General features: G+C 40.5%; 1 protein-coding gene across 3 annotated transcripts in view; it reads right to left on the reverse strand.

Annotated features, from left to right (window-relative positions):
• Window positions 1-436: 436 nt before the first annotated feature.
• Window positions 437-24,047, reverse strand: part of MSANTD2 (Myb/SANT DNA binding domain containing 2) — a gene marked incomplete at both ends in the record, with an annotated part of 38,283 nt that continues 14,672 nt past the window's right edge. For 2 of the 3 annotated variants that reach the window (XM_080719753.1, XM_080719752.1), the window contains 3 exons: window positions 437-1,289; window positions 8,705-8,765; window positions 10,534-10,789. In XM_080719753.1, the coding sequence (XP_080575879.1) occupies window positions 437-1,289; window positions 8,705-8,765; window positions 10,534-10,789 (1,170 nt within the window). The remainder of the gene's footprint in view (window positions 1,290-8,704; window positions 8,766-10,533; window positions 10,790-24,047) is intronic. The other variant, XM_080719754.1, reaches the window with a different exon arrangement.

Below are 24,047 nucleotides of genomic sequence, written 5' to 3' on the forward strand. Positions count from 1 at the left end.
TGCTTATTTATTCAGAGTTGTAAATAATACTTATATAGAGACAGATGTGTAAAAATGAAAACATCGTGAAAAAAATACAATTTTTCAATTTCATATGAAACTCAAAGTATAAGTTTTGTCCAATATGGAATGTACCTACATTTGTTTACATTAGGGCTCTAAAATCCATTTAAAAATTGTCTTGTTTTTAAAAAAGAAACAGCTGACCCACCATGCAAGTTCATTATTTATCTTGCTTGCTCAAAATGAGCCTTTCCAGGTGGGATCTATTTGACTGCCCAAAGTCTACAATGATTCCTCAGGAGTTGTACTGGCCCGACTGTGGGAAGTTCCCATGGAGAGTCCGATGGCAGCATCTGGATGAGGAGCAGTCTGGGTAACAGGAATGGGTAGAGAAGAGGGAGGTAAGAGCCCGGATCCTTATGAAGGATGACATTCAGTTGTTAAATTTTAAGGGATAGCCAATGGCTTTTTCCAGGCACTCAACTAAAGAGCCAGCGGAAAGAAAATCCCTCTCTACTTCTACAAATTTGATATAGATAGATTTGGGGGAAACCCCAGGATCCACAATACAGTTCTGAGATAAAAACCCATTAATACCAACCCAATCTTTGCTGAAGGTTTTGGTATTTGCTTGGAAATGTAAAAATAAGCATTGCTGCAGAGTCCTGACCTCAGCAATCCCGAGGTAGCAATAGGTAATTCGGGTGGGTTCTATTTCCACCTGTAATGAGGCTTGCGCTGAAAGGGTTTCCAGGTCAACCCGGCCCTCTTTCCCTGGTTCCAGGGAGCGTCGATCCATGTGGGGTGAGAGAGGCCTCTCAATACATTCTTCATAGCCAATGGCATAAAGGCCTGGGCTTTTAGGAATGCCTCCTGGCAGTAAATACTGAACCACATTCCCACCAGTTGGCTTCGAGTGGGCGATGGGTATCCAGTCAATTTCCATGTGCAGCTCCAAGCACCTCGCTTCACTAATAGTGATCTCTAAAAACTTGTAGTAAACGTTTTTCCAATTCATTTTTTGCACTCGAGTCATGATGATCCGTCCCTCGGGCTTCTCAGAGTTGAAGTACTCCCGAAGACGCTTGCCAAGGGGCACCTGCGAGCTGATCTCAGCATAATGGTAACGGATATCCTCTTTCCAACGCGTGTTATAGCCAATTCCAAAAATGGCCAGTTTATTAGAAAGATGGAGCCTTGAAAAGTCTGTCCAGCTTTGAAACAGTTCCCATTTCAACTGTACTGATTCCAAAATTTGTACGATATTCTGCATGATGTCTCGCTTCCTAGAAAGAAATAAAAATCACATTCTTCAGGTGTCTACACCAGCATTGCTCAACACAACTTTCTGTGATGATAGAAACATTCTGTATCTCTGCTGTTTTGGCAACCACTAGAACTTAAAATGTGGCTTATGTGAGATATTACATTTTTAATTATATTTAATTTAAAACTATATTTAAAAGCCAGGCTTGGTGGCATATGCCTATAATCCTACTACTTGGGAGGCTGAAAGAGCAGGATCACAGGTTCACAGCCAGCTTCAATAACTTAACAAGGTCCTCTACAACTTAGTGAGACCCTGTTTCAAAAATAAATAGAGAGAGAGAGAGAGAAAGAGAGAGAGAGGGGGGGGGGGAGCGAGCGAGCTTGGGGTGTAGCTCAAGAAGCAGAATGCCCCTGGTTCAATCTCTAGTACTCTTCCTCCCCCCAAAAGTTACATTTAAAGAACCACATCTGACTAATGACTACTACATTATGTAACTACAGCATCAAAATGTAAGAAAGACTTAAAGATAAATTGTTTTTTACTATCTTCTATAAGCTGGCTATAACAAGATTAAAAGATATTAGTATACAGGACCCTGGGATCTCAGAAATCTAAGGATCATATTCCCCTTTTTTGGTTCTGGGGATTGAAATGGAACAATCTACTTCTCAACACCCCCAACCTTTTTATTTTGAAATAGGGTCTCAATTGTAGAAGCTAGGCTCAAATCTATGATCCTCCTGTGTCCGCCGCCAAAATGAGATTACAGGCATGAGCTACATGAATGAAGACCATAAATTTCTATATGTACTGGGAATGGAACCCAGGGGCATTCTATCTTTAAATGACGCCACCAGCCCTCTTGTTTATTCTTTATTTTGAAACAGGGTCTCACTGAGTTGCAAAAGGCCTCACTAAGTAGCTGAGGCTGTCCTCAAACCACAATCCTCCTGTCTGAGCCTCCCAAATGCTGGGATTACAAGCATGTGCCACCACGCCCGGGTCACGAATTTCTTAAGTGGCTATTGCAATGCCTACGACAGCCTTCAGACGTAAGTGCTAAAAGGAGGTGAAAGGTGCTTTCCTCAGAAAAGTATCCAATGACACCTGAAGAACAGCTTAATTTCTAACTTGGAAAGTCTTAAAGTTCATTAACTTTGGCCCATAAATGTGAGATGTAGGAAAACTTACAATTGATTATGACTAACCTAGTATGAAACTTTTTTTTTTTTCCTGGTACTGGTGATTGAACCCAGGGGGCATTCTACCTCCAAGCTACACTCCAGGGGGCATTCTACCTCCAAGCTACACTCCCAGATATATTTTATTTTTACTTATTTTTTGTGGTGTGAGGCATTGAACCCAGGACATTCTATCTCCAAGCTATACCCCAGCCCTATTTTATTCTTTGTGTGTGTGTGTGTATGGTACTGGGAATGGCACCCAGGGGCATTCTACTTCCAAGCTATACCCAAGCCCTATTTTTTTTTTTTTTTTTTTTTTTTTTTTTGTGGTACTGAGGTTCCTGGAAGCCCTTCTACCTCTGGGCTACACTCCCAGGCCTATTTTTACATTTTTATTTGGAAACAGGGTCTCCTAAGCCAGCGCGCGGCTGGCTTCGAACCTGCGCGATCCTCCTGTCTCTGCCTCCCAAGTGCGGGGATTACAAGCGTGCGCCACCACGCCCGGCCCAAGCCCTATTTTTTTATTCTTTATTTTGAAACAGGGTCTAAGTTGCAGAGGGCCTCATACCTCATAAATAGCTGAGGCTGGCTATGAACCTGTGACCCTCCAGTCTCAGCCTCCCCAGTACTGGATTACAAGTGTGGGCCACCATGCCTGGCTCAATAGTTTTTGTTTGTTTGTTTTTGTGGTGCTGAGGATTGAACCCAGGGGCATTCTACCTCTGAGCTAGCTACACCTCCAACCCTATTTTATTTTTTATTTGGAAACAGGGTCTTGCTAAGTTGGTACATGCCTCACTAAGTTGCTGAAGCTAGCTTTGAACCTGTGATATTCCTGTCTCAGCTTCCCAAATACTGAGATTATAGGTGTGTACCACCATACCTAGTGAAAACAAAGTATTTTCTGTTTGTCTAGAATTCATTACTATTCCTAATTTAAAAGAACTATCAAGTTAGCACACTAAAATCTGAGAATTCAGATTAGACTTAGGTTTTAAGAAAGATTTAAGATAATGAATTGATATTGTCCTAGGAAACCCTTTATAAAGGGAGATAAAAGTACAAAGTATTTGACACGTACAGTTAACAGAATAAGACAGAAAATGCTAGGAAATTACCATTTAACAAGCTGCTTATCATTTTTAACTGATATTTCTTATAATAAACACATAACACACACACATAAACACACACAAAAGTTACAAATTTGTTTCTCAAGACAGGTGTGGTGATGTACACCTGTAATCCCAGTACTTGGGAGGCTGAGACAAGAGGATCACAGCCTCAGCGAGTTATGAGACTTTCATCAACCTAGCAAAACCTTGTTTCAAAATAAAAATAAATATGGCTGGGGATACAGCTCAGAAGTAGGATGCCTCTGGGTTCAGTCCCCAATAACACACACACACACACACACACACACACACACACACACACACACACACACTTTTCTCAACACATCAATATGGGAAGACTAGTTAGTAAAATATTAACTCAGCAACAATGTATTACACTCTACATCAATTGCAGGTTTAACCTACAAACACTCCCTTGCTAGACTTACAAAGAGAGGCATGAAAAGTGGATTACTATCAGCTTCTTGAAAGGAGGCCATGGAAGACAGATCCTTGAGACTTTTCTATCAAGATTTTCACTCCTGGTGGAAGAGCTTTTAGGACATTCTTGGGAAACTTCATATAGCCATTGTCTTTCTTTCTTTTATTTTTTGGTACTCAGATTGAACTCAGGAGCATTCTACCTCTAAACTACACTTTCAGCCCTTTTTATTATTTATTTACTTATTTATTCATTTATTTATTTATTTAGGTGCTGGGATTGAACCCAGGGGCATTCTACCCTGAGCTACAGCCCCAGCCCGATTTTTCTTTTGGGGGCGGGGGGTGGTACTGGGGTTCCTGGAAGCCCTTCTACCTCCAGGCTACACTCCCAGACCTATTTTATACTTTTTTTTTTTTTTAATTTGGAAACAGGGTCTCTTAAACCTGCGCGATCCTCCTGTCTCCACCTCCCAAGCACGGGGATTACAAGAGTGCGCCACCATGCCCGACCCCCAGCCTGAATTTTTATTCTTTATTTTGAAACAGGGTCTCACTAAGTTGCAGAGGGCTTCACTAAGTACCTGAGGCTGGCCAGGAACTTGTGATCCTCCTTTCTCAGCCTCCCAAGTATTGGGATTACAAGTTTACGCCACCATGCCCGGCTTGAAAGTACTACACCCAGCTCTCACTTGGACTTTCTTTGCAAAATGATGGAGGGCTAATATTTTGCTATCATCTGCTTCCTGGGGCCTAAGACTGCTCTGGATTTACCCATTACCTTTCAGTTTGTCTTGAATGCTTCCCAGGCAACAGATTCCATCTAGATACAATCACTGTATTTGAAGAACTGTACCTCTTCTCAGAGAACACAAAGGCAATCGATTTTATAATGCCTGATTATGGTGCTTGTGAGACTAAAATATAGGACTATGTTTCTGCATGGGTCAAGGCTTTAAAGGAAAATTATCTTTCATAGCCACCACCTTTCTGTGTCCTCTTCAAAAATGGTTATTGATCTCAAAGCTGACTCTATTAAGGCGTTGGGACCAAGGCAAAGACTTCTGTCCATTTTGCTCTCTGATGTACCTCAATGCCTGATTTACAGTAGGCAACTGATAAATGTGTTGAATAAGTGAACATATCAGGAGGTGGTTATTAGTGAATGAAGGCAGGTGTACTTTACTACAGGTAGTGTGAGCTAGCTCAGCTAATCCCAGATATGCCTACAGAGAAAACCAGACCCACTGCCCAAATGAAGCTATTCAGCACTGTCATAGCTCCATGTCATTAGTGCTACAGCCAGATACCACACAGAACAGTTCTGAAGAAATTGCTGCACTGACTGGGAGATAAATGGCCTACCAGGAAGCTCTTCAGAACGTCCTGTCCCTGAGCTGAAGCTGGACGAGGGGCAGCACAGGCCAGAGACTCTCCCAGAGCCTGTCAGCTTCCTGTCCTGCTGACCAGAGCCCACAGCACATCTGAGCCTGGGGCTCCTCTCCGTCACTAAGCCAGGGAGCACAGTGAGAACTAGACCTCGTTATTATACAACTCCTGAAAACTGTGTAATAGTCCCTGGTTTCTAAAGTTCCAACCACCAGAAAAGTTCAGGTGACTTGAGGCTGATGACACCAATTCTGTGAAGTGTGAATATATACCCAGTTATATTGATTAGGCCTCTCTTACAGGTCCCAAGTGGCTATAAGGGAGAGGAATTTTTGTGACAGAGCTAGAAGCTCTTTGGAAAAATAGGGTTTGAAGATATGGATTTGTAGTAACTCATTCTTTTGTGTGGTACTGGGGATTTAACCCAGGGGCATTCTACCTCCAAACTATACCCCAGCACTATATAATATATGTATTTTTTGACTATTTTTATTTTTGCTTACTGGGGATGGAACCAGGGGCATTCTACCTTTGAGTGACACCCCCCCCTTATATTTTTATTCTCTATTTTGAAACATGGTCTCACTGAGTTGCAACTAAGTAGCTGATGTTGCCCTCAAACTGTGATCCTCCTGTTTCAGCCACCCAAATGCTGGGATTACAAGCGTACACCACCACACCCGGCTTATTTTTATTTTGAAACAGGGTATTGCTTGATTGATGAATCTCACTACTTGCTGAGGCTTTCAAACACGGCTTGAAACTGTGATCCTCCTGTCTCAGTCTCCCAAGTGCTGATATTACAACAGTGCACCACCATGCCCGACTTGTAGTAACTTTTTTTTTTTTTTTGGCAGTACCAAGGGGCATTGTACCTCCAAGCTACACCCTCAACCCTAGTTTTTATTCTTTATTTTGAAACAGGGTCTCACTGAGTTGCAAAGGGCCTTGCTAAGTAGCTGAGGCTGGCTGTGAACCGAGATCCTCTAGTCTCCACCTCCCAAATGCTGGGATTACAAGCGTGTGCCACCACGCCCGGCTGTAATAACTCTTTTTTTAAAAACAGTAATTACAGCCATAGAGCTGTACCCAAAACAAACAAACATAACAACACACAGAAATCAGTTTTTCTTTTGGTACACCAGGGAATAAATTCAGGGCATTCTACCTCTGAACTATAAGGGGTGAAGTGAGTGAGTGTGTGTGGGAGTGGGGGTGGGGTGGGTTGTGTGTGTTAATTACCAGGGATTAAATTCAGGGCATTTTTTACCTTTGAGCTACATCTCCAGCCCCAGGCTTTGAAACAGGCTCATTAGGTTACTACACACTGGCAGTGACCTTGGACCTGTGATCCTTCTATCCCAGCCTCAACACTGGGGTGGCAGGTGTGCCACCAAACCCAGCTGTGAATTCCCAAACTAAAAGGTAATCACCTCCCACCAAGAGATGGCCTTAAACTTACTGATTTGGGTAATATACGTCTTTGTTTAGGCATGGGTTAATAGCTACAATTTGGGAAAACTGATCCCTGAATGCTCACCCTCTCCCTAGACTTTGGGAATTCTCTGATTCTAAGAAGATATTCTGGAAAAGAAACGAGCATCTGCAAAAGGGTACTGGTGGTCTGCTGAATGAAAATGAATAGCTGGGTGTGGTGGCTTGTAATACCAGTTCTTGGGAAGCTAAGATAGGAGGATCTGAGGTTTGCAGTCAGCCTCAGCAACTTTGTGAGCTCCTTTCCAACTTAGTGAGACCTTGTTTCAAAATAAAAAAATTAAATTGGACTGGGATTATAGCTCAGATGTAGAACTCTCTTGGGTTCAATCCCCAGTATCACACACAAAAAAGGGAGAAAAAGACGAATATAAATATACTGTATTGCTTTCTATTAGTGTTCTTTTTATTTCACCCATTTGTGTTTTCCTCTATTCTCTCAAACATCAAGATCACATGTGTGGGATGAAATACACAAGAACAAGTAGATGATCTAAATGCTTTGAGATTACCAGGTAGAAACGAATGGCGCCCCTCACCTGTCCCATAAATAATAGATTTAATCAAGCATTTACTTAAAGCTATTAAGAAAGAACTATAGCCGGGCATGGTGGCGCACGCTTGTAATCCCCGCACTTGGGAGGCGGAGACAGGAGGATCGCACAGGTTCGAAGCCAGCCTTGCTGGCTTAAGAGACCCTGTTTCCAAATAAAAATATAAAAAATAGGTCTGGGAGTGTAACCCGGAGGTAGAAGGGTTTCTAGAAACCCCAGTATCCCCCACACACACACAAAAAAAAAAAGAACTGTAAATATAATGAATGATGCTAAACTCTTAGGGGGGTAAAAATAATTAAGACCAGTGGGGGAATGCTGTCCCAGGACTTTGTTGTTGTTGCAGTGTAATTTTTTATTGGTGCATAGTATATTCATATTTGTACATGTACATGACATAATTTGATTAGTATGATTTTAGAACACCAGAGATACAAGGAAAAATCCTAGAAAAAAATTTTTTTTTTTCCCCGTGATGCTAAGAATTGAACTCAGGAGGGTTCTGCCTCTGAGCTATACCCCTAGCCCTTTACATTTTAAATTCTGAAACAGGGTTTTGCTAAATTGCTGAGGCTGGTCTTGAACCTGTGATCCTCCTGTTTCAGCTTCCCAAGTACTGGGAATACAGGGATGCACCACCACAATGGTTTGTTTATTTCCTAGGGCTGCTTAACAAAGTACTGCAAACTAGGTGGCTTCAAACAAGAGAACTGTAGTTTTGCCATTTGTGGAGGATGGAGTGAATAGAGTGTGGGGCAGGGCTGAGTGTCCCTGGACTTTCTCATTTCTAAGTCCTTCCTCCTATAGCTACTTTCTTTTCCAAATGAATAAACAGGTTACCTAAGAGCTTGCTTTTTGGGATGATCCCCAAATTGTAATACTATAAAGAATTTAGGTATCCCTTTGGCCCTCCTATCATTTTACCTAACCCCCAATAAACACAAGTCCTTGTGACTCAATCTTTGTACCTTAAACATTTAGATGCCACATCTACACAAAGGCAAACACTACTGACCTGCCTATTTTCATGTAGCACATTTATTTCTTCTCAGTCAATATTATATTTATTAATACTTCAGGTCACCACTGGAAAACGTAAGCTAAGAATGAACAGACAAGCTCCCTTAGTGGCAGAGCTATAACTTCTATAGGATGTCTAGGTACTTTAGGTCCCTCGTCTAGGTACTTTAGGTCCCTCCCCAGGGTCATTAAACTTGGGCAGACATTCTGTGGAAAGATGAAGCCACTACTTACTGTGCTTCTTCAGAAGACTCTTGTTTTATTTTTAATGTTCTCTTTGTGACAGGTATTTCATCTGTAAAGCAAAGATTTAAAACAAATTATGTTTTCCTGAGTGGTGGAATACATTTATGTAGATAAGTAGCTATATTTATTGCTCATTCTAGACTTTTCAATACCAGGCCTTAATTCTGGTGTCCAACACTGTCCAATGCCAGATTTAAAAATATAACTCTTATATAATGATATGCATGCATTTATATGCAAGATCAGAAACCAGCTCTACAAGTATAAAATTCTTCAAGGTCACCAGTGGATTTCTGGCTAGGAGCTTAAAGCTTAATTTCACTGCAAACATGATTTTAAAAGAACAAGAATGAAAATAATTCTGTTCTATTTAGATTTTCTATGTAGGTTTTACAGAGCAATTATTTTCCCAAAATCAGGATCAGCATATTCTGTATGTTACTGTTTTCCCCTGAAGGTTTGGGAAATTTAACTCTTCATGGCAAAACTAGTATTATAGAATGCCAAAGTAATTCATATCCTATTACATCGTGAAATTAAGAGACAGGGTTCATTTAGCATTTGCCCTTCTTTTTCTTTTAGTCTTTTGTGTGTGGGGTGGGGAGAATTCTACTCGGCATTTGATCCAGTGAGCTTTCTACCTCTGAGCTATACCCCCTGCCCTTTTTATTTTTTAGTTTGAAACAGGGGCTTGCTAATTTACTACACTGGCCTCAGACCTAGGATCCCTGTCTTAGCCTCCCAAGTACTGGGATTACAGGTCTGTGCCACCATACATAGCTTATTTTTCTAATCTGTAAGTCCCTTTCTTACATATTGCTAGTCTTATAGTTTTATAGCCTCTTTCTTCTCTTTCTTCCAGTATTTGAAAGACCATTTGAAAGCAGCATTTCTAAGCAATATATTAGCATTTAATCTTTTTTATTTTGCATTAACATTTCTATATTATCAGGAAAGATGCAAACAAATTGTGCCTGTGTGTGGACTCTTACTTTAAGCTAAGGAAAGACATTTATACTACCAATCCTTTGTACACCTCACTGGGGAGGAAGAACATTTACTTCAAAGTGAGTGCTGATTGTGCAACATGCTGTTAAGAGTACAATGGCAGACACCTGATCAGAAATCTAATCAGACACCTGATTTGTACTTTCAAATTATGAAAATCAATATTGGATTACATAATTCAAAAAGAAACAAACAAAAATGACACACACTCCAAATAAGGTCAAACAAATTTTAATTTGATGGTCAGGAGTTTCATCCTCCACTCTGAATGCCTTTACTGTGTAAAAACATCCCAGCTACTGTTGGGATAGGATTCCTCAGGAACTTTGAAGGAAACTGATCACTGACATAGTCAGGTATCAGCTCTTTTTAGTATAAGCAAGCCTCTCCTTATTTTTTGTTCAGACTAAAGTCTGGGGGAAGGCTTTTCTCAAATCACAGACAGAAAAGCATTTGGAATAAAGGGAGGAAAAGATAAGATTCATTCATAGCATTTGGGACAAGAGTCAACTCTCTTGGCAGGAATCTTAGAACTAGAAGATTTAGAGTATTTAGAATGGCACAGAATTCTACCTGCCACTGAGCCTCCTGTGTGGGTCAGAATTAGGAATTCTTCTATCTTTAGGAATCTTGTTGGAATCCAAATCACCAAATGAATGTCACCTTAAACTAGGCTAGACTAATGATGTGCCTTGTGCTGACGTTGCAGTGGGTAGAGATTGTACCAGAATACATCACAGGTGATAAGTAACAGCGCACATGCCAGGTAGATAAATACACACAAGTATCATATATATCAGCTTTCTTACCCAATTCCTGATCTGTGGGGTAGCCATGGAGATCCTGACTGTGGCTGCCCCAGTCCTCCTGTGAATACTCCTCCATAGTGCTGCCGTCTGACTCCAGCTCCTGGTACAAGCCACTACTGTTAATAAGTACAGGCTGGCAGGGCTGAGCATCCCATCCTCCCTGACCAAACACCTGTTCCAACTGTTCAAATGTGTAACTGCTCTTTCTTTTCCCAACACCATGTTCTTTCACCCGACTGTAACACCTGCGAAGGGTCTAAGACACAAAGTCTTTTGTTATTCCTTTAAAGCTGTACTTCCTCTTCCAGGTACGGACCACAGATATTAATTACTATTAGACAGACACAGACAGACAAACAGAGACACATTGTTACAGGAATGCTAGATTTCAAATTCATTATTATATTAGAAAAAAACTAATTTAGCATTTACTCAAACATGTTATAATTTAAACAAATATTTTGCAATTAATTATCTATTAAACAACAAGAAACATTACAACATTATTGTGTATAAACCATAAACATATTTTATACCCCCTCCCCCATTTAAGAAGAATAAGGGGGAAAAAAACAACAAGAAATACCAGCCAGCCAATAGGATGCACACCTGCCACAGAAGAGAGAGAGAGAGAGAGAGAGAGAGAGAGAGAGAGAGAGAGAGAGAGAGAGAGAACGAGAACAAGAGAGAGACAGCTACTATGGTGCCCAGAATTTGGAAAAGGGAGGGAAGGAGGACAGAAAGAAGAATTTCCAAAAGCAAACAACAGCTTCCTTACTCTTAGGAAGGAATAGCTGCCTAAACGAATTAGCTAGTAAAACAGACTTCTTACATATATTCCTAACTCACTCTGTGGAGGCTGCTAAATTTCAAAACAGATGCCAAACCAACAGTGCCACAAGTTTTCCATCTCAGAGATCAGTACACTAATACCTACATCTAAAAACTGGACAGTTTACTGGTCTAGCAACTCAAATGGCTAGCTAAACAAACAAACATGGCCAACAGTTTCTTTCTGGGTAGAGGGAGTTTGGGGGATTTCACTTCTTTTCCTGTCTCATGGCACCACAGCAAATAAACATCAGCATGTAAGTACTCAGATAAAACCCGGAGAACTTTATTGTTTTGTACTATCCTTCAGCTTTTCCATCATTTTTATTTCTAATGCATATTTCTGGTTATCAGCCCAATCTCCTGAGCTTAATGGTATGCATATTGCATTCTTATATGATATTTCAAAAGATTAATCATGGACTTAGTCCCCGCTTCCAAATGTACTCACATTCTAGCTCTCTTCCATCTCTGCTTCCTTTTAGTCTCCCTTCTACTTTACTAGGTTTCACTCAAAATTGTCTTGAGAGACAAGATCCCTTTTTTCCCTTGTAACTTCCAAATATTTTTCATCTCAACTGTTCAAAACCAGTTCACCTCTGACTTGATAAGCAAGATTATAAATTTCTTCTAAAGGTGAGATTTACCTAACAAAATATTATCTAGTTTCACCAAACTAAAACAACTTTCGATAATTTTTACAGAGCCTCTGTGAAAGTTCAGGATCTTTTAAATCACCGTAGACAAAACTACAAGATAGATACTCTGTCAAATACTTTTTAAATCGTCCTTTGAGGCCAGAGATTCAGACAGGCAAAAGGGATAAGGAAAGCCTGACACATATGACAATATTCCTCAGGCATGGACAGAGTGATAATTATAGAGTCACCTACCCTAAAGCCAGCCATCCTACCTGCACAAACACCTGGCCAGCCTCCCTTTCTTGAGATTTCTTCTAGTGCTTCAGATGATGTCCTAGAAAACTGAGGTTTCTAATAAGACACCTTTTTTTTTTAAGTGTTTCTTCTTTCTTTTGGTAAAAAATGGTCACAACCATATAAGACAAAACTTACAAAAACAAACTACAAATATAAACTTGGGAAATGTGTCATGAACAAACCTTCTGATGGAAGGAAACAAAGCAGATTTCATTTGATTTTCTCCTCGTTCCCCTCTCCCAGCACCCCCTGCCCTCTCTAGGGGACTGGAATTTGTATTACAAACATCTCCTGCCCATTTATTTTTATCTCACATCACAATGTCTAGTTTCTGCCTCCAAGAACACTTCAACCACTTTTTTTTTTCAACTCCTTCAAGGATCGTAAATGAAGAGTCCTGACCCTGTCCCTTTCACCCTCCCAAGGCCATAAATGGAGAAAGAAACCACTGCACTGCTCACTACTGACTGGCACCTAGAAAAGAGCACCCAGCACTCCAAGATCCCAGCTATCTCTGTCCCTAAGGCTTATTCCACAAGCCAAAAAATAAAGCTAATGTTCCTTTAAAGAAAGGTGCCACACTATTAGGAAGTGACAAAGGCATAGCAAAGCCACCGATTTTTGGTAATGTATATGGTGGGGAACCACAGAAAACTTATTTCATTTGAAACCATCAAATTCCGATTGAAGTGTCATCTGGCTTATGTAACTGTGAATAATGAAACTAGTAATATCTGATACTATATGGAAGAAGTGTCAGGTGATATATTTTAACAGATCTTATTTGTCAATTGTTATTTACACTGTATATTTATAACACACTTTTATAGTGCAATATGCTGATATGTATAGTATCTACCAGATGCCTAAAGGAAAGATGTCCAGTAACTTCTGACAGTAATCTGATGTGTTGAAATAAAGTTGAAATGATTTTTGAGTTGATTTTAATTCTCTCAAGATATAAATACACATAAGGGGTAACTTACAAGGTTCAGTAAAGACCACAAATCTAAGCAGGGACTATTTGAATAGGACATATCAACTAAGATAGAAAAACAAAAAGGAAGACCTCATACATCTGCTCAACTGCTACCATAAGTAAACAATGGGATTTAATTAAACTTGAAAGAGCTAGAAATAGATAATAAAAGGGATACAGAGAGACCCTCTCATTCTCATCAGCCATAGTAAATCAGAGAGATTACATATTCTACACTCTAAACCATTAATATGAGCATATTATTAAGACTGGGTGTCTGTGTCTACAGTCCTAAGCAAATCAACTTAAAAACCTACTCCAAACCTGAGATTACATAATGCTCCAAAACCTAGGGGAAAAAAGCCTCAGTTCCCATTCTAGACAGCCAAATCCAACAAGAGCCTCTATTTGGCTTTCTTGGAGAACTACATCCTGTTCAACATGAAAACCTTGCTTCCCATTCTTTTTCCTTTACCTCACCCATCTTGGCAATGTATAATAACTGAAGCTGTGATTTTTTCCCCCAAAATTAAGACCTCAGGGGAAATTTTGCTTAAAAGTATTAAAGCCTATGCTACTCACAATTAAAAATAATAATTTTCCTTGTGGTCCGAAATATCTACAGTACACTGATAGTCCTTTCTCCCTCCTCCCTGGAGGAAGAGCTGTGAAATAACACTATCTTGAATGGAGCCAGAGGGATAAAAGGTCAGGAAAATCTGGATAACAAGAACTTAAGTAAAGGTAACAACTTCATCAGGTTATCAGGAAATCATGGGTATAAGACTCAGAAGAAATGCCAGGTGAACACTCACTAAATTCACCATGCCAAGTTCTTAAAAACTACAAAAGGAAAAAGAACCAGAGAAAAGACTTGGAAGACGTCCTTTTACCAAAGCAGGGAGAAAAGTGAGGTGGCTGACAACTAACGACTTATAGGACAGGCTGAAAGTTTGCCAAAGTTTAAGATTAGAGTAAAAGAAAATGAGAGCATAAATAGATGACATTCATTATAGATGAATGTATGGGAATTTATGGGGGAGGGGTGGGTAAACAAAGGCAGGGGTTTTAGATTGGCAGGATTGGGGGTTTAACGGCAGCAATGCAGATAAAGACCCAAGGTTACAGTACACGTAACATTAAATACAGTGCACAATGCAGCTATCTTGCCAAAGTAAGTAAATCCAGTATTGGGTTGTATAAGCAGAGGAATCACATGTAAGCTATGAAGGTGGCTCTTCCTCTCTATTCAGCACCGGTGAGGCCACAGCTGGAGCACAGCATTCAGTTCTGGGCATCGAACCAGCTACAAGAGAGGGAAATTATAGAGTTCAGAAAAGGGCAAATAAAATAATGAAAGGCTTGGAAAATAAGATCTATAAGCAGGGCCAGTGGTTTCATCAAAGCCCTTCCTGGCAATATTAAGCTACTCTGGGGGTGAGATTAAGGTTTTTCTTGATTCAGTATCCTCCAGGCCCTCCAACTTTCAGAAAATGGGATTTAGTTCTTCCCCAATATGGCAAAGTAGGAAGTAAATTAAATAAATCATAAAGGCATAGGCCAACCAATTCCACTATTAGCTCAAACATTTTCTCCAAATTCGCCCCATTTGATATAGTCATAAATTAATCATCATGAGAAAACCACTGTTCTAACAGTACTATTAAGTGGAATAGCATTTAGTGAGGAGGAATAGAAATAAGGCATAAAAGGTATATATGTGTGTTGTTTGGAAAACACTGGTTTGATCAGTCTAAGATGTCAGATGAAAAACAAAGTCAATTTTGCAAGGACAACAGCTTAGTTATAACAGCAGGAAATAATGCTATAAGAAAAACAAGCAATGAAATAGATTTTCAAATGTAGTGGTCAAACTGGCCATACTAGAAATGGACTGTGTAATTATCTTAATCCTCTGACAACTAAATGTGATAAATCTGCAATTACTTTCACCCAAATGACCAAAGAATATACTTATTCTCAAACAAAACCTTAAAAATCACCTATGATATAAGAGAGAGAAATTATATTGGGGGTAAATCTCCAGTGACTGATTTTTCTTATAGTGTCAAAAACAATACCTCAAACTAAGGTCAATGGATTTTTTTTAAGTAACAAAAGTCTTTGCAGAGTAGCTCTTTTTTCTTCCTTTAAACTAAAATTACTGCTACTGCAACTATTACTCATTGCTCACAGTTAACCCAGGCAACAAAAACAAAACACCAAGTGGACTTTAGTAAGACCAGACTTGCTTTAATCAACTATACAGTTATTGTAAGCCTAAAAGTAGGAGAAAAAAAGCTTCAATAGTAGACATTAAGTCAATAAAACCATTTCTGCACAAAGTAAGAGGGACGCGAAGAATCCAGTACCAATTCTCCTGTTGGCACTGAGCTGCAACTACTGATTAGAAAGTCACCTAAGAAAAAAGCCTGTGGGGCCTGCACAACTTCTACTACCTACTTCATTACACTTTCTGTACATTGATTTCTAACTGTCAATTGCCAAAAACCCTTAAAACCAAACCAAAGAAAAATCCAACAAAATAAAGCTGGGAAGAAAAAAAAAAACCCTGCAAACTTGAGTCACATTCCTCCCAGTTCCTAGTGCTACAGAGCAAGTTTTAGCAAAACACATACACACTCACACATACACACACACAAAACTTTTTAATTCTTTCTTTGCCTTTCCTTTTCTTCTCCAGTGCAGTGGTTCTTAACATTTTGGGGTCATGATCCCCTCCCCAGAAAAATGCACAAAGACCAAAGTGGTCCATACAATTTCAAGGAGTTCATGGCCTAACTGAAGAGCCCATACAAGTACCTCAGCTTAGCCAGGTGTGGTGGCACAGGACTGTAATCCCAGCATTTGGGAGGCTGAGAGAGGAGAATCATGTTTCACAGACAGCCTCAGCTACTTAGTGAGGCCCTTTGCAACTCAGAGAGGCCCTGTTTCAAAATACAGAATAAAAAGGCCAGGCGTGGTGGTGCATGCTTGTAATCCCCGCGCTTGGGAGGCGGAGACAGGAGGATCGCGCAGGTTCGAAGCCAGACGCTGGCTTAAAAGACCCTGTTTCCAATTATTCCAGAGTGTTTCCAATTACACTCTGGGAGTGTAGCCCGGAGGTAGGAGGGCTTCCAGGAACCCCAGTACCACCAAAAAAAAAAAAAAAAAAAAAAACCAGAATAAAAAGTAGGGCTGGGGCCAGGCATGGTGGCGCATACTTGTAATCCCAGCATTTGGGAGGTGGAGACTGGAGAATCACAGTTCACGGCCCTTCAGAACTCAGTGAGACCCTGTTTCAAAAATAAAAAAAAAAAAAAAGAGCCGGGCATGGTGGCACACGCTTGTAATCCCAGTACGTGGGAGGCTGAGACAGGAGGATTGCACAGGTTCAAAGCCAGCCTCAGCTACTTAGTGAGGCTCTTAGCAACTTAGTGAGACCCTGTTTCCAAATAAAATATAAAACAGGTCTGGGAGTGCAGCCAGGAGGTTGAAAGCCCCTGGGTTCCTTCAATCTCTAGTACCACACACACACACACACACACACACACACACACACACACACACAATAAATAAATAAATAAATAATAAATAAATAAATAGTAAAAAAATAAAAAGAGCCAGGCGTGGTGGCACACGCTGAGACAGGAGGATTGCACAGGTTCGAGGCCAACCTCAGCTACTTAGTGAGGCTTTCAGCAACTTAGTTGAGACCCTGTTTACAAATAAAATATAAAAAAATGGGTCTGGGCCGGGCGTGGTGGCGCACGCTTGTAATCCCTGCACTTGGGAGGCTGAGACAGGAGGATCACATGGGTTTGAAGGCAGCCTCAGCTACTTAGTGAGGCTCTCAGCAACTTAGTGAGACCCTGTTTCCAAATAAAATATAAAATAGGTCTGGGAGTATAGCCCGGAGTTAGAAAGCCTCTGGGTTCCACCCCCAGTACCACCAAAAAAAAAAAAAAAAAAGGTCTGGGAGTACAGCCCAGAGGTTCTACCCCCAGAACCACCAAAAATAAAAAAATTAAAATTGAAATAAAAGACTAAAAAATAGGGCTGGGGGTGTAGCTCAGAAGTAGAATGTCCCTGGGTTCCATCCATAGTACTGAAAAAAAAAAAAAAAAAAGTAGGGCTGAGGATATAGCTTAGAGATAGAATGTTCCTGAATTCCACCCTCAGTTCTGCAAAACAAAACAAAAAACCAATAAACAAACAAACAAACAAACAAACAAACTCAGCTTAAGAATTTCTAAACCGGGAGCCGGCGTGGTGGCGCAAGCTTGTAATCCCCGCGCTTGGGAGGCTGGGACAGGAGGATCGCAGGTTCATGGGTAGCCTCAGCTATTTAGTGAGAACCTCCACAACCCAGACCCTGTCTCAAAATAAAGAATGAATATAGGGCTGGGGGTATAGCTCAGAGGTAGAATGCCTCTGGGTTCAATCCCCAGTACAAAAAAAAAAAACCCAAAAAACAAAAAAAAAAAAAACCTCTGATCTACACTCTGTCAGTTTTTCTTCCATACAAGAATACAACATATACTAATCAGAAACTCTAAAATAAGACTCAACTTGTTATATATGCTTTGTAAGGTATTCTAAAGATTGGCATAGTCAGATCAAGTACAATTAACCAGTTTGCTCAGTATCCTACTTATTTAGATAAAGCACATTAATATTTTTCTTTTTTTTTCTTTTCTTGCAGTACTGAGGATGGAACCCAGTGGCATTCTACCTCTGAGCGACATCTCCAGCCCTATATTTTATTCTTTATTTTAAAACAGGGTCTCAGCTGGGCGTGGTGGCACATGCTTGTAATCCCCGTGCTTGGGAGGCGGAGACAGGAGGATTGCGCAGGTTCGGAGCCAGACACGCTGGCGTAAGAGACCCTGTTTCAAAAATATATATATAAAATAGGTCTGGGAGTGTAGCCCGGAGGTAGAAGGGCTTCCAGGAACCCCAGTACCACCAAACAAACAAACAAACAAACAAACAAAAAAACAAACAAACAGGGTCTCACTGAGTTGCAAAGGGTCTAAGTAGCTGAGGCTGTCCATGAACCGCAATCCTCTTGTCTCAGCCTCTCAAATGCTGGGATTACAAGCGTGCACCACCACACCTGGCTGAATATTTCTCTTAGGAGGTAAATTAGCTGCCTTTTTATTTCTTTTTTTCTTTTGCAGTACTGGGGGTCAAACCCAGGGCCTTGTACACATTAGGCAACTGCTCTAGGACTAACCCCCATCCCCAGCTCCTCTTCCTTTTTTAAAAAGACATGGTTTTGCTATGTGGCCCAAACTGGCTCCAAACTCCTGGGCTCAAGAAATTCTCCTTCCTCAAGCTCTCAATTAGATAGAATTACTAGAGGTAGATGCCACCATACCCTCTTTCCCTCATCTCTTGAAGGAAATAATTTCTACCAGTAAAAAGCATACAGAAATCTCACTTCACTCTTTATAAAAATATAGCACCTTCCCACCTGCTGGGCAAAAAATCTTCTTCTGAAGTGGTAATAGAACCATATTTAAAAATTTATTCACTGTGCTAATTACTTGCTCCAATTGTATCACACAGTACTTGATCACTTTCTAACTGAAAATGAATTTGTATAATATAGATGCTTGATAAATAAAACAGCTTAAAACACATCTGGGAACAAGTGTAGGAAAGTAAGTCTTGACTACCTTCCTTAGTTCCAGTGCCAGGCTCCCATATCTTCCAATTTCAACACCTCCTGGTGGTGGAAGGGAATGGGTAATGTCTACATTAATTCAGTCCTTCACCTCTGGAATCACAGTCTATTACTCCACTAAAACTGTTTATATCATGATCACTAATGTCTTATGTACTATATATGGGCCTTAAACTTTGTTCTAACTCATAGTACTTCCCTGAAGCTCCGGATACCCTTTTTTATCCCTAGACTTGACAAATGTCTCTTTATAAAACTTTCCATACTGCAATATACTGATCTGCAGGGGGTGGGTGGAGCTCCAAGGCTCTAATTGCAAACCAGGCTCCAATGAAGTTTTGATATGGAAAAGAACTTGAAAGATAATCTTAGTCCAACTTTCTCACTTAATGAGGAACCAAGGCCCAAAGACAAGTATTCCTTCAAAAGGAATTTGGCCTATGAAAATTTACCAAAGGCCACTCACAAAACCTTGATGTTGCCTAAGAAAAACTATTCTACTACATTGTAAGCCCATGAAGTAGGGATTTTGTCTACCTTGTTTGCCTCCACTCCCTTGTGCCTAGAATAGTATCACACAGGGAGTATGTGTGAGTTAAGCTAATTTAAAAGTAGCAAATCAAGCCTAGTGTGGTGGCGCACGCTTGTAATCCCAGCATTCGGGAAGCTGAGACCTGGAGGATTACGGTTCGCGGACAGTCTCAGCTACTTAGTGAGACCCTCTGCAACTCAGTGAGACCTGGTTTCAAAATAAAGAATAAAAAATAGGGCAGGGGGTGTAGCTCGGAGGTCAAATGCCCCTAGGTTCCATCCCCAGACCCACAATAAATAAATAAATAAATAAATAATAAAAAAATAAAAATAAAAGTAGCAAATCACTAGCAAGCTGATCAAATGTTTCTTATTAGCAAAGGAAATCATTGTTTAACCACAATAGATTATAAAATCAATAAAACTAAAGTAGATAGGACTCCTGGAACCATTTCAAAAAGGCAAGAGCAAAAAAGGAGTATAAAACACACACACACAGACATAGACATAATTAGCAGAGCAAATTAACTTCTTTGTAACAAAGGAGGACTAACTGCAGTGGGCTATTTTTAAAACATCTGTTCTTACTGTTATGGCTTTCTTTAGGGAGGGAGGCCAGCTAATTACCTGCCAGATGAAGCTCTGCAGCCAGTCCAAGTTTTATTTCTTCTGCCTTGCAAATAAAGCAAAATACTCAATAATATAATTTAAAACAGTTCTAACAAAGCTTTATAGAAAGACAAACTCAGTTGTTTCCTAGATTTTAACAGGGCCTAATACAGAAGAATGACCACTACAAGCAAAGCGATCTTACCTGTCTATGGAGGACTGCCCAGGATTCAACCCTAACAGCTTCTTGCTCTTCCTTCTTTCTGAATCTGCCTTGGAAAGACTCGCTCACTGTGTTTAGGAGTCAGGACTGGCTTCATGAGTAGAGACTGTGTGTGTATGTGTGTGTGTGTGTGTTATACTGGGGATTAAACTTTGAACCCAGGGGCATTCTACCTCCAAGCTACTCCCCTAGCCCCCTTTTAAAATTATTTTTAATTATTATTGGATTTATTTATTTATTTATTGTGGTACTGGGGTTCCTGGAAGCCCTTCTACCTCCGGGCTACACTCCCAGACCTATTCTTTTTACATTTTTTTATTTGGAAACAGGGTCTCCTAAGCCAGTGAACCTGCGCGATCCTCCTGTCTCTGCCTCCCAAGCGCGGGGATTACAAGCGTGCGCCACCACGCCCGGCTAATTATTACTGGATTTAAACAGGGTCTCCCATAGCCGGGCATGGTGGCGCATGCTTGTAATCCCTGCTCTTGGGATGCAGAAACAGGAGGATCAGGCAGGTTCGAAGCCAGCCACGCTGGCTTAAGATACCCTGTTTCTTGTGAGCCGGGCGTGGTGGCGCACGCTTGTAATCCCCGCGCTTGGGAGGCAGAGACAGGAGGATCGCGCAGGTTCAAAGCCAGCCGTGTGTGCTGGCTTAGGAGACCCTGTTTCCAAATAAAAAATGTAAAAAATAGGTCTGGGAGTGTATCCTGGAGGTTAGAAGGGCTTCCAGGAACCCCAGTACCACCAAAAAAAAAAATTAAAAAAAAAAAGATACCCTGTTTCCAAATTAAAAAATATAAAAAATTGATCTGGGAGTGTAGCCCAGAGGTAGAAGGGTTTCCAGGAACCCCAGTACAACCAAAAAATTAAATAAATAAATAAATAAATAAATAAATAAATAAATAAATTAAACAGGGTTTCCCTAAATTGCTAAGAGCCTCACTGAGTTGCTGGGGCTATCCTCAAACCTACAATCCTCTAACTCAGGAAATGTGATTCTCAATTAGGTTTCTATATGCTTGTTCATTCAGAATATAAACAGAAATAACCTTCAAGGAGGACAATACTAATTCTCAAAAACAAATATTACTCACTGCTCACAGAACTAAATTCATGAACTATAGACCTTTTATCCCTACACTTCGCGGACTTCACACGTACCCTCAGTTATCTCAGATTAGGACAACACTGTAAGGGAATACACTGTGTAGGGAGTCTCTGGAATACAAGAATCCTTCTAGACATGGACTCCCAAGTGCTTCTTCATTCAGAGCAGGACAGGTCAAAAAATTAGGATATAGTGAACACTTACTCTACACACAGGGAGCAATAGGTAGCTATAGTCACTGAACAAACAGGTAAAACACTATTTTTCTGGAATTTCCTTCCCCAACGGAAGGGAAAAAAATCAGTTTGGTAAAGAACTGATTTATAGAGCTAGGCGTGGTGGTCTAGACTTGTAGTCCCAGCATTTGAGAAGAAATTGGAGGATCCCAGTTCAAGGACAGCCTCAGCCTCAGCTACCTAGCAAGGAATTTCCAATTCAGACTGTTTCAAAAATAAAAGGACTAAAAAATAGGGCTGCGTGTGCAGTGTAGCTTGGAGGTAGAATGCCCATGGGTTCCATCCCTAGTCCTGGAAAAAAAAAAAAAAAAGAAAAAGAAAAGAAAAGAAAAAAGCATTGACTTAGAAGCCGGGCTTGGTGGAGGACTCCTGTAATCAGAGCATTAGGGAGGCTGAGACTGGAGGATCGAGGTTCGTGGACAGCCTCAATACTTAGTGAGGCCCTCTGTAAAAAAAAAAAAAATAGGGCAGGGGATGTAGCTCGGAGTTCAAATGCTCCTGGGTTCCATCCCCAGACTCACAAAAAAAAAAAAAAAAAAAAAAACTGACTTAATTTAAAGGTCATTTTTAATTTGACCTCCTGTATCACCTCTGAAGTTGCTATGTTGGCATCTTTTCAATCTTTTTCTATTACACATCTTGGGGCACCAACTCCAAGGGTTATTCAGAAAATATTTTAAATGCTATTAATTTATTAGTATGTTATAGCTAAGAAAACACATTTAAACACATTATATAAAATATTCCTCTTTAAAGATCTTTCCTACAAGCCAGGCGTGGTGGCGCACGCTTGTAATCCCAGCACTTGGGAGGCTGAGACAGGAGGATCGCGCAGGTTCAAAGCCAGCCTCAGCTACCTAGTGAGGCTCTCAGCAACTTAGCGAGACCGTTTCCAAATAAAATATAAAATGGGTCTGGGAGTATAGCCCGGAGGTAGAAAGCCTCTGGGTTCCACCTCCAGTACCACCAAAAAAAAAAAAAAAAAAAAAAGATCTCTCCTACAAACACCTTTATCATGAGCTAATTGTTCCATAACTATGTCTAAAAATTAAGAACCATTCCCAACAAACACATTAAAAATAAAGCCGGGCGTGGTGGCGCACACTTGTAATCCCCGCGCTTGGGAGGCAGAGACAGGAGGATCGCGCAGGTTCGAAACCAGCCGCGCGCGTTGGCTTAGGAGACCCTGTTTCCAAATATAAAAATGTAAAAATAGGTCTGGGAGTGTAGCCCGGAGGTAGAAGGGCTTCCAGGAACCCCAGTACCACCAAAAAAAAAAAAAAAAAAAAAAATTTCAGCTGGGCGTGGTGGTGCACACTTGTAATCCCCGCGCTTGGGAGGCAGAGACAGGAGGATCATGCAGGTTTGAAGCCAGCCTTGCTGGCTTAAGAGACCCTGTTTCCAAATAAAAATATAAAAAATAGCTCTGGGAGTATAGCCCAAAGGTAGAAGGGCTTCCAGGAACCCCAGTTCCAGCAAAATAAATAAATAAATAAATAAATAAATAAATAAATAAATAAATAAATATTTCGCCAGGCGTGGTGGTGCATGCTTGTAATCCCAGTGCTTGGGAGGCTGAGACAGGAGGATAGCATAGGTTCAAAGCCAGCCTCAGCTACTTAGTGAGGCTCTCAGCAACTTAGGTGAGACCCTGTTTCCAAATAAAATATAAAATAAGTCTAGGAGTATAGCTCAGAGGTAGAAAAGCCTCTGGGTTCTACCACAGCACCACACACACACACACACACACACACACACACACACACACACAAATTCATACAGCTTTATCATTACAATATTGCTCCCCAAATACAAAGGTGGCTTTTTATTAATTATAAAGATGTTTACAAAAGGAGAAACTGTCCAGAGCAGTCTTCCCCTGAAACTATGGGCCAATTTATTCCTTTCATATGTTGACTATGTGACTACCTCCATTTTGTAGTTATTTTCTTACTTGAAATTGCCAGCCAGTTGTGGTACTTGGAAGGCTGAAACAGGAAGATGGCTGGTTCTCAGCCGGCCTCAGCAGCTTAGTGAGACCATTTCAAAAAAATGAATTTTTTTTTTAAAAAGCCGGGTGTGGTGGCGCACGCTTGTAATCCCAGCATTTGGGAGGCTGAGACTGGAGGATCACAGTTCGAGGACAGCCTCAGCTACTTAGTGAGGCCCTCCACAACTCAATGAGACTGTTTCAAAATAAAGAATAATAAAAAATTGGGCAGGGGGTATAGCTGGGAGGTCAAATGCCTCTGGGTTCCATCCCCAGACCCGCAAAATAAATAAATAAATAAATAAATAAATAAATAAATAAATAAAATTAAAAAACAAAATAAAAAATAAAAAAGAGCCAGGCATGGTGGTGCAGGC

The sequence above is a fragment of the Muscardinus avellanarius genome, assembly GCF_963383645.1.
Source record: "Muscardinus avellanarius genome assembly, chromosome: 1".
NCBI classification, from domain to species: Eukaryota; Metazoa; Chordata; class Mammalia; order Rodentia; family Gliridae; genus Muscardinus; species Muscardinus avellanarius.